The sequence below is a fragment of the Hoplias malabaricus genome, chromosome 12, assembly GCF_029633855.1.
Source record: "Hoplias malabaricus isolate fHopMal1 chromosome 12, fHopMal1.hap1, whole genome shotgun sequence".
Classification (NCBI taxonomy): Eukaryota; Metazoa; Chordata; class Actinopteri; order Characiformes; family Erythrinidae; genus Hoplias; species Hoplias malabaricus.
This window is the reverse complement of record NC_089811.1, coordinates 27,876,009-27,893,529: the sequence shown is the minus strand read 5'-3', so window position 1 is coordinate 27,893,529 and position 17,521 is coordinate 27,876,009. Positions and strand designations below refer to the sequence as shown.

General features: G+C 38.5%; 2 protein-coding genes across 3 annotated transcripts; one reads left to right on the top strand and one right to left on the bottom strand.

Annotated features, from left to right (window-relative positions):
- The first annotated feature begins 208 nt into the window (after window positions 1-208).
- On the top strand, window positions 209-7,256 carry coa5 (cytochrome C oxidase assembly factor 5). Its single transcript, XM_066641377.1, has 3 exons — window positions 209-485; window positions 6,146-6,229; window positions 6,396-7,256. The coding sequence occupies exons 1-3, from the start codon at window positions 384-386 to the stop codon at window positions 6,435-6,437; spliced, it is 228 nt and encodes a 75-aa protein (XP_066497474.1). The 5' UTR covers window positions 209-383; the 3' UTR covers window positions 6,438-7,256.
- A 28-nt stretch (window positions 7,257-7,284) lies between these two features.
- On the bottom strand, window positions 7,285-11,386 carry si:dkey-4e7.3 (uncharacterized protein LOC402865 homolog). 2 transcript variants are annotated; one of them, XM_066641375.1, is made up of 7 exons: window positions 11,051-11,386; window positions 10,838-10,923; window positions 9,701-9,888; window positions 9,287-9,466; window positions 9,010-9,121; window positions 8,700-8,836; window positions 7,285-7,908 (listed from the first exon to the last, which is right to left on the bottom strand). In XM_066641375.1, exons 3-7 carry the CDS (start codon window positions 9,878-9,880, stop codon window positions 7,561-7,563), a joined length of 957 nt encoding a protein of 318 aa, XP_066497472.1. In that variant the 5' UTR covers window positions 9,881-9,888; window positions 10,838-10,923; window positions 11,051-11,386; the 3' UTR covers window positions 7,285-7,560. The 2 variants fall into 2 exon arrangements, with proteins under 2 accessions (XP_066497472.1, XP_066497473.1); XM_066641376.1 differs by having other exon boundaries at window positions 11,184-11,386.
- Between the last annotated feature and the right edge of the window lie 6,135 nt (window positions 11,387-17,521).

The following is a 17,521-nucleotide window of genomic DNA, read 5'->3' as shown; positions in this document are numbered from 1 at the left end:
AGAGACTGATAAGCTAAAGGTATTGTATCAGAAAATGCTGCCTACAGAAGTACAAGCAGAAGATATGCCCCCAAGGCAGAACAACCCGTCAGAACAGAACAGCTGCCGTGAGAATTCTGTAACGGTCGAGTTCTGTAACTCTAGAGGTCACATATTCTCAAGGCAGCTGTCAGAAACTGTAACCCCGTATGCCATGGCTATGAAGTAGCGCCCTCTAAGGTCACACAACTCGGCGGTCACAGAATTCGGTGCAACACTCCCAGAAAGCACCGCGCAGAAATCATGGCCGTCTTCGTAGCCCTTTTTAATGTGCTTTAGCCTGTGTTATGGCTTTAGTTTTATCCTCACAGCAGCGTCTTATAAATTAATGCAAACTGAAAACAATGCCAAAATACTACGAGGATAAAGAGGAAGAAGGCGGTGCTTGTGCTGGAGTCAGAGAGGATTTTAAAGCATGTCTGCTCCAACACGATTGCGTTGTGAAGGTAGAGTAACTATCATAGCATATTTAAACTGACTACAGTCCGTCTTCCTCTGGTTCATTTTTGTTTTTGTAAAGTAAACATTTATTTAATCAGTTATTCATTGCAAAATCTTAAATCTGTTGTCCAGTCGTGGAGCACTGCTCTTATGACTTTCAGAAAAACCAAACCTTTCAGAGGCCAAATCCCAAATGTAGTGCACTTTGTAAGTCATGAAATAAAGGCGTCTCCACACACGTATTATGTCTAATAAAAACCCTTAAAAACCCTCTGTAAAATTGCACGACTCACTGTCTGACATTTACTCTACTGGGTGTAGGATCAGTTTAATATGCAGTGCCGTTTGATTCGTACCCAAAATCTGGCAACCGCGGTAAAGTTGGCTCAGCGTTCGATATTCGCCAGACATTCACCCACGAATATCCTGGTTATTAAAAAAAACAAAATGTACACGCCAAATGACTATTTCAGTGCAATTACTACATATTGTGAACTTATTCACACACACTGGCGTTCAATGTTTTTACTGCTGTAAGATGTGAAAATATCATTATGTGATTTACAGATGAGTTCTTTCTGGCGGAGAAGCGCTTTAGCGACGCAACTTCTTTTCAAAATAAAAGTCTTGGATATGAGCCATTTAAATATGTAAACCCTGTAACACACTTTTGAAAGCTGATTGAACATCAGCTTCCCTATGTGTTGTATGTAAACCTTGTAACAACTTTGTGAAAACAGATTCTATGTCAGATTTTCTATATTTTCTGTTTCTGAACTAGGAAAAATGGGTTTCACAATTAAACGACATGACCCACGGACCCAATTTCAGTCCTATGATGTAGTACACCCAAGGACCAATACATTTCATGCTCATTTGGACATGTGAACCTTTTAAAAAATTTGTGAAATCAAATTCTATGTCAGATTTCCTATATTTTCTATGGGTTGATGGGTGTCACAATTCAATGACATGACCCACGGACCCAATTTCAGTCCTGTGATGAAGTACACCCAAGGACCAATAAATTTCATACTCATTTGGACTTGTGAACCTTGTAACAAATTTGTGAAAACACAATCTATCCGAGATTTCCTATATTTTCTGTTTCTGGACTAGGAAAGACGGGTTTCACAAATAAATGACATGACTCACAGCCCAAATTTCGGGCCTATGATGAAGTACACCCAAGGACCAATAAATTTCATACTCATTTGGACATGTGAACCTTGTAACAAATTTGTGAAATCAGATTTTATATGAGATTTTCTATATTTTCTGTTTTCGGACTAGGAAAGATGGGTTTCACAATTAAATGACATGACTCACAGCCCAAATTTCAGGCCTATGATGAAGTACACCCAAGGACCAATAAATTTCATACTCATTTGGACATGTGAACCTTGTAACAAATTTGTGAAAACACAATCTATCCGAGATTTCCTATATTTTCTGTTTCTGGACTAGGAAAGACGGGTTTCACAAATAAATGACATGACTCACAGCCCAAATTTCGGGCCTATGATGAAGTACACCCAAGGACCAATAAATTTCATACTCATTTGGACATGTGAACCTTGTAACAAATTTGTGAAAACAAATTCTATGTCAGATTTTCTATATTTTCTGTTTCTGAACTAGGAAAGACGGGTTTCACAATTAAATGACATGACTCACAGCCCAAATTTCGGGCCTATGATGTAGTACACCCAAGGACCAATACATTTCATACTCATTTGGACATGTGAACCTTGTAACAAATTTGTGAAAACACATTTTATATGAGATTTTCTATATTTTCTGTTTTCGGACTAGGAAAGATGGGGATCACAATTAAGTCTTCGAACTGCACATTTTATTTAGGTTGGTTGTAGATGCTCTAAAATATATATTTTTGAACATAAAATTATGCACTATCCTGCTGAACTACAGGAACTGTTATTTAACTATTTACATCAACACACACAGGGACATATTACACATCAGTGCAGTGTGGACAGTGCAGGTCCTGTCCAGTTTGAGAGAATGTCTCCCATTCTTCTGGTGTCATTGCCAGATGCCAATTTGTGTTGGAACCAGAAATTGCACACATTACACTGTATCAGCAGAGTAAATATAAAAAAAAAAAAGAGAGAAAAAGAAACATGTAATTGACTGTTATTTAGAGACTGACAAACCTTGATCTATTACAACAAACTGGAATACTGACCCACTGTGTATAACAGGGATAATACCTCCGTGCGCACATGTGGCATAATTCATCCAGATTATCTGAAATAGGTAATTTTGGAGAGAAATCAATTAATATGACATTTTAACTGATTTCTATATCTTTATCCTGAGTTTTTATTTTAATTAATATTATAAATTGCTGTTCACTCCCAGTGTTTTTGATTATTTGTAGGATTCAAGCAAATTATTTTGTACATTTGCAAACATCACACTAACCTTGGGTTTCCCAAACTGTATATTTATTTTTAAATCAAATATTTCAAATAACATTTTTCTCTTGATGAATAGTTTCCATAAATTCCCAACTCTAATGATCCTGTTGTAATACAGCTGCTTCAGTTTGTGATGAACTTTGCAAGTAGAGGTTCCAATAACTTACATTCATTGCTGCACAATGTGTTACATTAGGAATAGGAGGAAAGGTACTTACTTGCAAAGTTCTTCATGTTATAAAAAATGTTATTTGAAATATTTGATTTAAAAATAAATATACAATTTGGGAAACCCAAGGTTAGTGTGATGTTTGCAAATGTACAAAATAATTTGCTTGAATCCTACAAATAATCAAAAACACTGGGAGTGAACAGCAATTTATAATATATATTAAAATAAAAACTCAGGATAAAGATATAGAAATCAGTTAAAATGTCATATTAATTGATTTCTCTCCAAAATTACCTATTTCAGATAATCTGGATGAATTATGCCACATGTGCGCACGGAGGTATTATCCCTGTTATACACAGTGGGTCAGTATTCCAGTTTGTTGTAATAGATCAAGGTTTGTCAGTCTCTAAATAACAGTCAATTACATGTTTCTTTTTCTCTCTTTTTTTTTTTTTTTATATTTACTCTGCTGATACAGTGTAATGTGTGCAATTTCTGGTTCCAACACAAATTGGCATCTGGCAATGACACCAGAAGAATGGGAGACATTCTCTCAAACTGGACAGGACCTGCACTGTCCACACTGCACTGATGTGTAATATGTCCCTGTGTGTGTTGATGTAAATAGTTAAATAACAGTTCCTGTAGTTCAGCAGGATAGTGCATAATTTTATGTTCAAAAATATATATTTTAGAGCATCTACAACCAACCTAAATAAAATGTGCAGTTCGAAGACTTAATTGTGATCCCCATCTTTCCTAGTCCGAAAACAGAAAATATAGAAAATCTCATATAAAATGTGTTTTCACAAATTTGTTACAAGGTTCACATGTCCAAATGAGTATGAAATGTATTGGTCCTTGGGTGTACTACATCATAGGCCCGAAATTTGGGCTGTGAGTCATGTCATTTAATTGTGAAACCCGTCTTTCCTAGTCCAGAAACAGAAAATATAGGAAATCTCGGATAGATTGTGTTTTCACAAATTTGTTACAAGGTTCACAAGTCCAAATGAGTATGAAATTTATTGGTCCTTGGGTGTACTACATCATAGGCCCGAAATTGGGTCTGTGGGTCATGTCATTTAATTGTGAAACCTATCTTTCCTAGTCCGAAAACAGAAAATATAGAAAATCTCATATAAAATCTGTTTTCACAAGTTTGTTACAAGGTTCACAAGTCCAAATGAGTATGAAATTTATTGGTCCTTGGGTGTACTACATCATAGGCCCGAAATTGGGTCTGTGGGTCATGTCATTTAATTGTGAAACCCGTCTTTCCTAGTCCAGAAACAGAAAATATAGGAAATCTCGGATAGATTGTGTTTTCACAAATTTGTTACAAGGTTCACAAGTCCAAATGAGTATGAAATTTATTGGTCCTTGGGTGTACTACATCATAGGCCCGAAATTGGGTCTGTGGGTCATGTCATTTAATTGTGAAACCCATCTTTCCTAGTTCAGAAACAGAAAATATAGGAAATCTCATATTGTATCTGTTTTCACAAATTTGTTACAAGGTTCACAAGTCCAAATGAGTATGAAATTTATTGGTCCTTGGGTGTACTTCATCACAGGACTGAAATTGGGTCCGTGGGTCATGTCATTGAATTGTGACACCCATCAACCCAGAGAAAATATAGGAAATCTGACATAGAATTTGATTTCACAAATTTTTTAAAAGGTTCACATGTCCAAATGAGCATGAAATGTATTGGTCCTTGGGTGTACTACATCATAGGACTGAAATTGGATCCGTGGGTCATGTCGTTAAATTGTGAAACCCATTTTTCCTAGTTCAGAAACAGAAAATATAGAAAATCTGACATAGAATTTGTTTTCACAAATTTGTTACAAGGTTCACATGTCCAAATGAGTATGAAATTTATTGGTCCTTGGGTGTACTTCATCATAGGCCTGAAATTTGGGCTGTGAGTCATGTCATTTAATTGTGAAACCCATCTTTCCTAGTCCGAAAACAGAAAATATAGAAAATCTCATATAAAATCTGATTTCACAAATTTGTTACAAGGTTCACATGTCCAAATGAGTATGAAATTTATTGGTCCTTGGGTGTACTTCATCATAGGCCCGAAATTTGGGCTGTGAGTCATGTCATTTATTTGTGAAACCCGTCTTTCCTAGTCCAGAAACAGAAAATATAGGAAATCTCGGATAGATTGTGTTTTCACAAATTTGTTACAAGGTTCACAAGTCCAAATGAGTATGAAATTTATTGGTCCTTGGGTGTACTTCATCACAGGACTGAAATTGGGTCCGTGGGTCATGTCATTGAATTGTGACACCCATCAACCCATAGAAAATATAGGAAATCTGACATAGAATTTGATTTCACAAATTTTTTAAAAGGTTCACATGTCCAAATGAGCATGAAATGTATTGGTCCTTGGGTGTACTACATCATAGGACTGAAATTGGGTCCGTGGGTCATGTCGTTTAATTGTGAAACCCATTTTTCCTAGTTCAGAAACAGAAAATATAGAAAATCTGACATAGAATCTGTTTTCACAAAGTTGTTACAAGGTTTACATACAACACATAGGGAAGCTGATGTTCAATCAGCTTTCAAAAGTGTGTTACAGGGTTTACATATTTAAATGGCTCATATCCAAGACTTTTATTTTGAAAAGAAGTTGCGTCGCTAAAGCGCTTCTCCGCCAGAAAGAACTCATCTGTAAATCACATAATGATATTTTCACATCTTACAGCAGTAAAAACATTGAACGCCAGTGTGTGTGAATTAGTTCACAATATGTAGTAATTTCACTGAAATAGTCATTTGGCGTGTACATTTTGTTTTTTTTAATAACCAGGATATTCGTGGGTGAATGTCTGGCGAATATCGAACGCTGAGCCAACTTTACCGCGGTAATCTGGCATCATGTGTACACTGCTTTACACTCAGTTCCAGTCGTGAAAGAAGAAAGTAATTTCCCTGCTCAATGTCCTTCTAATTTCATTTATGAAGAGCTTATGTCGGTTAGCTTTTGATACTCTGCAATGAAATCGTCTTTTATGATTTCAGGAAGGAAAGAAGCCGAGTGAGTGTTTAAAGGAGGGCTATTGCAAACACTTGCAGTTGACTTTCTTCGAATGCAAAAGGTCATTGGTGAGTAGTCTAATCTTAATTTGTAATATTTTCATTCACAAGCACTGTATAATGCCAGCATCTGGAGGTTGTTTGTACTTAAAATGCAGTGGATTCAGGTAAATAGATGTGTAAAATGTGACTTTATGTTGTTATAATATATAAGCTGTCTTTTTCTTTCTTACAGCTGGACACACGATCTCGATTCAGGGGCAGAAAAGGCTACTGACTAAATTTTGGCATATCGTTGTTGGGCCAAGGAAAAGGACATCAATTTGAACTTGTATATTAACTTTGATCAATAAGCCATGGATGTCATCTGAATATTTGTATTATACATTAAATATGGGATGGTAGATGTGCACACTGTATATGAACAGTGCTTTACAAGACATCAGTTATTAAATAGATTAGGATTGGAAATGGGCTCTTTGTACTGTGAAGAAAAAGGATTTGTTAAAGGGAACGTCTTCGATTTGTGGCGAAACAAAGTTCTAAGCTCTGCATCTTTTAAGATGGAACAGTATGTTTGAGGGAAAATAATGTGTTTTTTTGTATGTGGCTGAAGTTTTAACGTGTCTAAGTTTTTATTCACTGTTTGAATGACCACAAACTCATTTGTTATGTTTTGTAGCACTTTCAGTAATGCAGTGAATTTGGAAACATTTCCACCGTAAGTGATCCAAAACAGTAAAAATATCTCAATATTTCTGACTCCACCGATGGACAAGGATTAGAGAAACATCTGGATTTTATAACAAGGTGTTTTTATTACAATCATGAACTTCACAGTTGCAGGGTGGTTTGGAGGCTGTGTAAATAATTTACTGGCTCATTTTATGGTTATCCAGTCTTGCAGACCTGAACTGTGCATGTTTTTCAGGGTTTTTAGTGGAATAAGCAGGAAATTAAAACTGCAGTACTGGTAGGTTTCCACAACTTTATCCAGAAAGTCAAAAGAAAGTGCAAAAAGCACCGACCTTCAAAATAAGGTGGTAGTATGTTTCAGATCGCCATAACAACAAAATTAACTTGTTCTCCTAGGATATTAAGTGCATGTAAACATTCATCATGAAATTCCCTACAAATCAGGATCATTGTTCTTTTTCATTTTATGAAACATAAATAATTAAAAAAAAATCTTTACATTAGCTTTGCACTGTAGCTTTATTTTTTATTTAAAAAAAGTTTTTAAAAATGAAATAAACACAAAACCATCAACACATTCCAAATTAGTAATACAAAGCATGATTATGTTGAAGGTATTTTCCCTTCTTTTAAAAATAGACTTGATTTGTTCCCAGGACACAATCATATTCACAGTAGCAGGAATCATGTTTCTGTGAAAATATTTACTTCAAAGAATTCATCATTAATTCCTTAAACTTCTCTAAGTCCACCTTCTTCATAATGCAAGCTTTGTGATTTTTCTGTAGAATCTCAAGGTGATCTACAATCATCATTCCTCTGGAGTATGTACCTGTGAGCTCCACACTGACAGCCTTATAGTCACTCTCAAGGATGAATGTGTCATCAATGGCAGCTGCCATAGCATAAGAATCACAGGAGATGAATCCCTGTCCTGCCACCAATTCCTTTTCCATCCTCTCGCTGTAGCAGGCGTCCATACTATGTTTGAATATCTTCTTCATGAATCGAGCTTTATGTGTGTCCTGAGCCAGCCAGTCATCACAAAACTCCTATAAAAGGCAATGTATAACTTAAATATTTTCCTACAGCTCCATGATATTTTAATGAATGAAGATCTACTTTAGTCTTTGAGCATCGTAACAGAAGCAGCACGTGGTATGACCTCAAAAAATTTACTTACTACTTGATTGAAAATCTAAACTGTGTTATGGATAGATGAGTCCACGTTTCAGAACTTTGGATCAAACAGAAGAATCTAACTGTTCATGTGTACATTACATAATGCTAATTATTATTCATAATTAGGCTTTAATAAAATTTGTGTTAAAAAAAAAATACAAAATGAGCTATGCATAAACACACAGTTCAATATCTGTAAGAAAATGGGGCTATGCCCCCACATTTTTTCCCCCAAATACTCCTGAACCGAAAAGGGCAACATCCACAGGCAATAAATAAATAAGTTGGCTGAAGGAAAATGTGGTCAATCTTCATACCGTTAGAGCCCTGAAATACTGTTTAACAGTAGAAATGACACACATCCTTAACCTATTACACAAGCTCCGAGAACCACTGTGGGCACATGCTCTAAGCACCGTGCTGTTTTCACCTAAAGCACCTATCACTTTGAAATCGCCTCATTTTTGTTTCTTTCAGAACTCCGAAAACCACTGCTTTAAAATGTTGGTTCCAGAAACACATGTTAACTTTCCAAGGACTTGTTCCAACATTACATGCTTTTTAGGATTTCCATGAAGGTCTGTAACTGAACATTTCATGAACGTCTGCTGATAACATTAAAGATAAAATGTACCATGTAGTTAGAAAAGGTGAACTTTACCCAGGATAATTTACTGTGACATGTGAACTCCCAGCAGGCAAGGTAAGTGGGGCACACACATTCATTCAGCACAATGTACGCTGCTTCAGGGTCAGCTGCAAAGTTGAACTCTCCACATATAGTAGTGTTTCCTCTAGCTGAAGATAGAGATGTATATAGTCATTTTTAAAATTCAATAACAAGCCAGTAATAATTCTCTATAAAATAGACAAGAATGAAATTTGATAAACTGGTAGAAACAGGTTATATATCAAAAATAAGTACAAAAGGTAACCCTGTTCAATCAACAAAACAGATAAAATGTACCTACCGTCTGTGTTGCCCCCCATGATGTACAGATTTTTCAGTTTCTGCGGTAAGGTAGGATCCAATTTTACTGCCACTGCCAAGTTTGTCAGTGGAGCTGTAGACACTACAGACACCTGAAAGAACCAAAAACATTCCTTAACTAATATTCAGGAGTTGTTCATACAAATATACCACACAACTGCTTACTGGAGAAAACCTTACAGCAAAGGGTAAAAGCATACAGATACTTTTAGGAAGCACCTGCAAGAACTTGTTCCCTTACTACAAAACCTACATACCTCACCAGGATTCTCGCTGGCTAATCGGATAATGGCTGAAACTGCTCCCTCCTTTTGCAATAGCTCCAGGCCAGGAGCATCAGGGTCTGGAGCATCACCAAGCCCATCTATTCCATGAAAGTGACCAGCACTTAGTACATTCCCCAGAATTGATTTTGAGACTCCTTTGAACACAGGAATCTGGAGCATACATCCAAACATGTGATGATCAGAGAAACAATGTCTGACATGAATCCAAGGCTTTTGAGACAATTACTAAAGTTCACAAGCATTTTGATAAAAATCATTATACGAATCAAATGTCTTAATTCTGGGAAGATTGCATGCAAGTTAATAGCACATGAACAAAACGAACCTCATATTTGTGTGAAAACATTTTAGATTAAAACAGCACATTACTGAAATGAGATGTACCTCCAGTCGGCCACATACTTTCAGGACACGTAAGACATTTTTGCACACATTTTCTACACTGGTGTTGCCATAAACACAGGTGATGCCCAGGATCTGGACATCAGGCACAGCCAAAGCCATCATGATGGCCTGGGCATCGTCCACTCCACAGTCCACATCAACGATTAATTTCTTCACCATGGTGGTCGCTGATAGGTGATGAGGCCATTCAGAGGCATCCAAACGTTGAAATGAGAAAAAATAAACCCTCTGGTTTACAAGTGTTTAGTGACTTATAACAATACACAGAAAATGGATCAGTCAACAATTATGCAATTCAATAAAAAGAAACAAAAAGTTTAATAAAATTAGTTTACTTGAGTGGCTTTAAATTCACTAATTCCCTCAAGCCAATTTAACATAAAAAAACCTGTTTTCTGGATACCACTGTAGGTGGGTTTCCATCCAAAACGTTCGCATATGTTTTGTGTAATGAACTTTTGCGATGTTCAGATGACCAGGACCCCGCGATCAGGGGCGGCATCGAAAAGAGTGTGTGAGAGATCCGAGTGAGTCGATTATATCAAAAACAAACGTTATAATAAAAAGCTTGATTTTATATTTTTTGTTTCATTTCTGTGTTATAGAGATGGTCTTGAAATTTTGAGCGGAAAGTAAAATGTTGTGTAGTCTCTGACTTTTGCTCAGTGCTGCTGTGTGTCTACTGTATTCCACACATGCACTAAAATAAGAAGCTCGGGTGCTGGTGTGAAAACAGTGGTAATATTCGAAGACAGAAGAGGAAGGAGAGTGGGGGAGTCCATTAAAATCCCATGGTCACGGGATCAGTCCGGGGCTCCGGCGCGCGCTGCGTCGCATGCGCGGTATTTATAAACTAGCTGAAACGGCACTATTTATTCGAAAAACCCTTTTTCATCGCCATTGTGCGCATTTGCGTTTTAGCGATATTTTAACATTTCCACCCCCTCCCAGCGTAAAACTCTTGTTGTGATATTTGGGTGTTTTATATTTTGGTCAATTTTGGCCATACAGGTTTTTTCATAGTTCGCAAAAACTCGGTGGATGGAAAACCGCCTTTTTTGAGGGAAGGGGGCGCCCTAAACAGGTCTAACATCGTCCACATCGTTTCCTACTGACCTGTGATGAAGTTCTGATATCTGCAGAAGTTCGCAAGTCTCTCCTCTTGCTGTCAGTGGCAGTGCTGAGGGTTAGCCGCTCTCCTCCTGAAGCCAGGGTTTCAGTGGGAAGGAGCCAGAAAATACACAAATGAAAAAAAATAATTTAGTACAAACAACAAAACTTGCCACACATGCTGGAGAATATGGTTTGATTTAAAGCATATCTCTTTACTGTATGAGCTCTGAGAACACTCCTGCGACAGTAATGAAGGTTAAAAAGTGTCCTCGGGTATAAGCAGAGAACTGTAAATGTAAGAACTCGATGAATAAGGTATTCCCTGATGTTTGCAGAAGTCCTAGCACACCTCAGCTAGCAGAGTTCTGAACACCTCTGGTGATGTGTCGTTCGCAAAAGAGCCGATGCTTGGTAGTGAATCAGAAGAGCCGACTCCCCTATTTCTCATTAGCTCTGCTCACAAACCTGAGGACGGGCAGAACTAACAGGTACCCCATGCAGCCATGGGATTATACCATTGAGCTAAAGGAGAGGGGGACATAAATCTATTCCCACTCTGCTTTAACGCAACAGTATAATCCCATGGCCCGTAGTCCAGTCATCTTATTTTCTTGAATGATAAAAAAAGTAAGAATGGTTTTTTTTCTAACAGGACAAATGCACCAAATAAAGCAATTATAAAGTTTAGCAGTTAAAAAGACTGAAGGCAAATGTGCTTCTCAGCACATTAATTTTTGCTTATTTAGGCTATAATACGAGGTTACAAATTATAACAAGCAAAGAGCTGTTTTGGAGCCGAAAGAGCCGAACATCCCATCACTAATTTACTCGTAGTGATGGCACCCTTGAATCTGAAGCTTCGAGGCGTGTGTCAAAAAAATGACACCCGTTGCCTCGAATCACTGTGTCGGTGCTTGATTCGGTCTACAACGATCGTGTGACCAATGACGTCCGAAGCATTATTTCGGCACAACCACGTGACTGCTTCGGGAATAGATTCAAAAGCAGAAAAGCCTAGGGCGAGAGAGAGATCGTGCTATGAATTCTAATTTAACTGAACAGCAGCAAAGAATATGAGCTCCTAACATCTAAACCTTTCGTGTTGATTTTTTGGATATGTACAGCAGCAGATTGTAATCCAAATTGTACTTAAATGTGTCAGGAATATTCAGATTAATTTTAAAAGACCTTTCAGCAAATTAAAGAGGTAAAAAACATAGTAGATTAAGGTGTCTTCTGAGCCCTATAGCCTATACAGCAAAATCAAATCTAAACAACAGCCAACAGAAGCTGAGCAGTGAGGAGAGCACAGGAGAGGTGAACAACATCAGAAAGGAAGGGTACAGGTGGAAGAAAAGAACAAGGCAGACTGACTGGACTAAACCTAGAAGGGGGTAAGCTCATCTCTGTGTAACAGTTTTAGTGCTGTTACACCATATTGAGCTCTGATAGAAGACTGCATGTTCAAACAGAACCCCTGTCAGTTACTAACCCACACACTCCTAATGCAGCACAGTGGGAGGGGCCTGAGTGCCCTAGCCATCAGCTATCATGAATAAGTCTCCAGTGATAACAAAAATAAAAAATATAAGGCAGATATATTAAGAAAACACCCAGAAACACTAAAGGCAGACTTTACACTTACACACAGAAGAAGTATTAAATCTGATCTACTATTCTATACAGATCACCCAGACATCTGTCACTCGACTCTTCTTTCTGATAATCAGCTTTTTAAAATGTGTGGAAACAAAGCTATGAGACAACTCTACCCCTACACCACCTCCAACTTTCATATAAATGTTTATAACAATGGAACCATCATGATTCAGGGATCTCAAACAAAACTGGAACATTTTGAACAAGACTAAAGTCACTTGTGGAAAAAAATAAATCCATACCCCTCCATCAGCCCTATGACACCCAGAACTCCTTCAACAGTGAAATGCATTCAGGACTGCCTTGCCCCTGCTGGAGGTAGAGCTAATTAATGGAGATAAAATAAAATAATGTTTTTGAGAATCGCATGTTACAACAACTAAAAACTGAACTAACAGAACACAGAGAAGAAACACAGTTTCAAATTGGACAAATTGAAGAAAAAATTAACACACTCTGGAAAGAAGAACAGACTCTGAAAGCCGATCTGTCAAGAATACAAGAAGAACTTAAACCAGATCTAGAGGTTTGCGGATCGATCCAAATATCGATAATATCAATACCAGCGTTGGTATTGGTATTGATCAATACTTGTGTAAAAATCGTCTTTTGCTTCTGCACCGGCACGTGGCGAAGACTAGCGGTATCGATATCGGCAATACTGGACCTGTATTTACTTGGTATCGGATCGATACCAAAATTCCTAGTATTGCCCACCTCTAGACAGAGCAGCTCCGAAATGTGACTACGAAATACTGCCCCTCCGACCTTCCACAGAGAGAGCCAGAGCTCAACATTTGGTTTTAAAAACAAAAAAAACTAGACATTTTAGCCAGTATTTCAGGTCATAATAATAATACATAATAATACTTTTAGAAACATGGTGTAAAAATGGTAGTAACACTCACTGTCTCCCAAATTAAAAAGAAATTCCGTTACCCTTTCTAAAACACAAAAACATCAAACACAGCAGACATTCAGGAGGGGTTACGATATGATACCTGGGAGATTTATCATCCTGTTTATCAGAAATTAAGAGAATCCACACACATTTGGCTTACATTAAAGAAAATTATTATTGAATGTGAAAAAGAACTGTACATATGTGCAGCATATGCCCCTCCGCTAGAATCACAATACTACAAAGAGCATTTCTTTAAGAATCTTCATTATGAAGTGAGACATTTCCAGGCCCAGGGTAATGTCATTCTGATCGGAGATTTAAATGCCAGGACAGGACAAGACAATGATATTGTCAATTCTGCTGATAACAAATATATTTTCAACCAAACCTCTATTCCCCTCAACACTTTCACTTCTCAAAGAAATTGTCTTGACCATGTCCTGAATAGGAACGGGCGAGAACTAATGCACCTCTGTCGATTCTCAGGTCTGTAGGATCCAAGGGGACTATTTAGGGAAGTTTACATACTGTTAAGCTGGTAACCCTAGAAGCTATAATCAAACACTTTCAAATCCCACTGGATTACCAAATTGTTCAAGAAGAATTAAATACCCAAATTAAGAATCTTAAATTGAGAAAAGGCTGTGGACCTGACAGCATCAGGACTGAGATGCTAAAGTGCAGCAGTCCTCAGCTGCAGCAGGTTCTGCTCAGGTTGTTCAAAATTGTTCTTCAGACTGGCTGCTTTCCTGAGATCTGGTGCCATGGGCTTATTTCCCCCGATTTATAAAAGTGGAGACAAAATCAACCCAAACAACTAAAGGGGCGTGTGTGTGAGCAGTAACCTGGCGAAGGTATTCTGCTGTATCATTAGCGCTCGGATACAGGCCTTCCTTACTGAGCACAGTGTCCTGAGTAAAGGACAGATTGGCTTTCTTCCAAATCATTGCACGACTGACCATATTCACACCCTACACACATCCACCAGCATGTCCACCAACAAAACAAAACAAAAGTTTTTGCATGTTTTATAGACTTTAAAAAAACGTTCAATTCTATTTCGCATGAACGTTTATATTATAAAACTCTCAAGAATGGTGTAGGGGGGTAAAGTCTATGACATCATTAAATCAATGTATGTCAGTAATAAGTGTGGAGTAAAGATTGGTCTTCACTCTCTCAGGGATGTGGTGTCAGACAGGGCTGCAACTTGTCTCCTTACTTTCTTTAACATATATATCAATGAGTTAGCATGTTACTAGAGCATTCTGCATCCCCCGGCCTGACACTAAACTTAACAAAAGTTAAGTTCCTTTTCTACGCAGATGATCTGGTGCTGCTGTCGTCCACTGAAACAGGTCTCCAGCAGCACCTGGACCTACTGGAGGGGTTCAGATCTGGGCCCTTACAGTAAACCCTGATAAATCTAAAGTCATGATCTTCCAAAAGAAAGTCCGATTTCAGGATGGCAGATATGTTTTCAATCTAGGAGACACTGCCCTAGATCACATCCATTCCTATAATTACCTGGGGCTCAAAATCAGTGCCTCAGGAGCCCTGAGCCTGACGGTGGATGCACTGAAGGAAAAGGCCTGCAGATCCGTCTATTCAATCAAGAAACAGTTCCACGAAACTTACATCCCAATTCAAATCTGGTTAAAGATCTTTGACAGTGTAATCCTGCCCATTGCGTTCTACGGTAGTGAAGTCTGGGGTCCACTCAGTCATCTTGACTACACTAGAAGCGACAAGCATCCCAATGAAGTCCTGCATGAAGAATTTTGCAAACTTATTCTAAAAGTCCAGAGAAAAACCTTGACCAATGCAGACAGGGCTGGACTCCCGATTCCCATTGACCCACTTCCAGTGCTGAAGTCAGCCATGGATCTGGTCTTCCAATCCATCTCAGTACCTTCGCATATAAAAACTTATCCCAAAGAAAACACCAAGTATTTTTAACCCTTCCAAGGTCCAGGAACATAGCTGGGAAAGCCAAGGTGGGGCCCTACCCATACACTAGCCCACTAACAGTGCTGAACTTTTACTCCAGTTAACTCGTCCTGAAGTGGCCTTTTGACATTTAGCAAGGCACTCATCCACCCAAGCAATGTCATTTCACAAGTTCTGCGATGTCATCTGCATACGCAGTCAGTTTCACCTTTCTGGTACTGGGTCCCTGGGCTGAAATTCCACATAGCCATTTCCTCATGTGCTCAACCACCAGTGTGTACAGCAGCCCTGAGAACCCACAGCCCTGTCATATTCCTCTGGTCTCAGGAAAAGGTCTCGAAAGACATCCATTTATCTTCAATAAACTAAACACTTCAGTATACTTCATGATATATGAAAGGAACTTAGGACCAAACCCAAATGCCTCAAGAGTCTTTAGGAAGTAGAGATGATTGACACTTTAAAACGCCTTCTCCTGATCCAGAGAAATGAGCCACATGTCCAGCCCTTCTAGCTCAGTGTGAGTGAGCAGATCTCTGAATGAAAACAGATTATCAAAAATAGAGAGGTTTGGAACACAAAAGTACTGATAACTACATCTGTCTTCAGTGACGGATGCTATGCATCTCTTCAAGTGATTGGTTAAGGCTTTGGACAGTATCTTATAGTCAATTTAATGAAGTGAAACCGGACACCAATTCTTCAAAAAGCAGAGGTCACCTTTTTTGGCAGCAGGGTCACCACTGCCCTTCTGTAGCTGAGCAGCATTAGTCCCTGGTCTATACAGTCTAGAAAAATATCATGCACGCCTGGCCCAATAAGAGGTCAGAACGTCTTATAGAACTCTGCTGTCAGGCCATCTAACCCCGGGGGGGCCCTGCCCTCTGACTGACTGCCCATGCGCAGCAGCCTTGAGCTCCTCGAAAGTCAGTAGTCTGTCTAAGTCTGCCCTTTGTTGCTCAGACAGGTGAGGCAGGTCACACAGCAGCCACATTCCACTGCTATCTGATAACAGGGCTCTGCACTGTACAGGCCTTGGTAAAACTGCTGTGAGTGTCTCATAATTTCCTGATTGTCCAGTGCCTTCCTACCATCAGGAAGCCATAAGCAGTTGAGAACCCTTTTCTCCCCAGTCTTTTTCTGTAGTCCGAAGAAATAGGATGTCGGTACATCCATCTGATTAAACATTAGAAACCACCCTCGTTCTATGGCCTCTATCTTCAAGCTAAATTTTCAAAATAATTTTTATTCTTTACTCTTTATTCTTAGGCTTTCAGCAGCACCAGTATCTCTAGAGAGAGAGAGAGAGAAAGAGAGCGCTTTTACGTCTGACATGTGGACATCTATACATATGGATATGGATACATATTTAAATGTCACTTGCCACTTTATATATGAGAAGAATGAGTAGACGGTTCTGTTGGGATTGGGGACATTTTTCCAAAGTCGTCTTCTGCAGAGAACTGAAGTAAAGACAGCTTTGATGGTAGAATGGGGCATTCAGAAAAAGGTGGAGATGTCTTTTGACGGATGCCGCTCCTAATATGGTGGCATTTGCAAGAATATTAAAAATGCACATTATCTGTATTGCAGCTTGCCTTAAATTGGCTCTATGCACAAAAGGTCTCTGACGTGTTTCCACAAGATGTTACCGGCAGCCCCATATCTGGTTTGTGAGGGAAATTCTAGGTTGTTGCACAACCTAAACAAATAGTACTGAAGAGCTGTGGATATAGAGATTTTGGTGGTAAAATGAGTAAGAATGTCTACCATCATCATCTGTCAGTGGGCAGGCCTAACTCCAATCCAGTTAGATTGATAGCCTGCTGTTGGCTAACACTAGGATCTTTTTCTACCTAGTTAGCGCTAACTTACTTATATTGTACAGTCTGTCGTGCGCTGAGGTAGAACCTGATGGAGTGGAAGATAACGGAGCAGCAGGGGTGTTTCTTATTGCCTTTTCAATTAAATTTGCAGCCTACCTTAAGAGATAAAGGCAGCTTTTCTATAATTTTAAAACTATAATTGGTAGTTTTATCATTATCGTAAAACCATTAGTAGTTTTAATTAGTAGTAGTAATTTTTAGTAGTAACTTACTGTGCAATTTAGCCAATCAATCTGACTGGATCAGAGTTAGGCCCGCCCACTGACGGATGATGGATGACGTTGACAG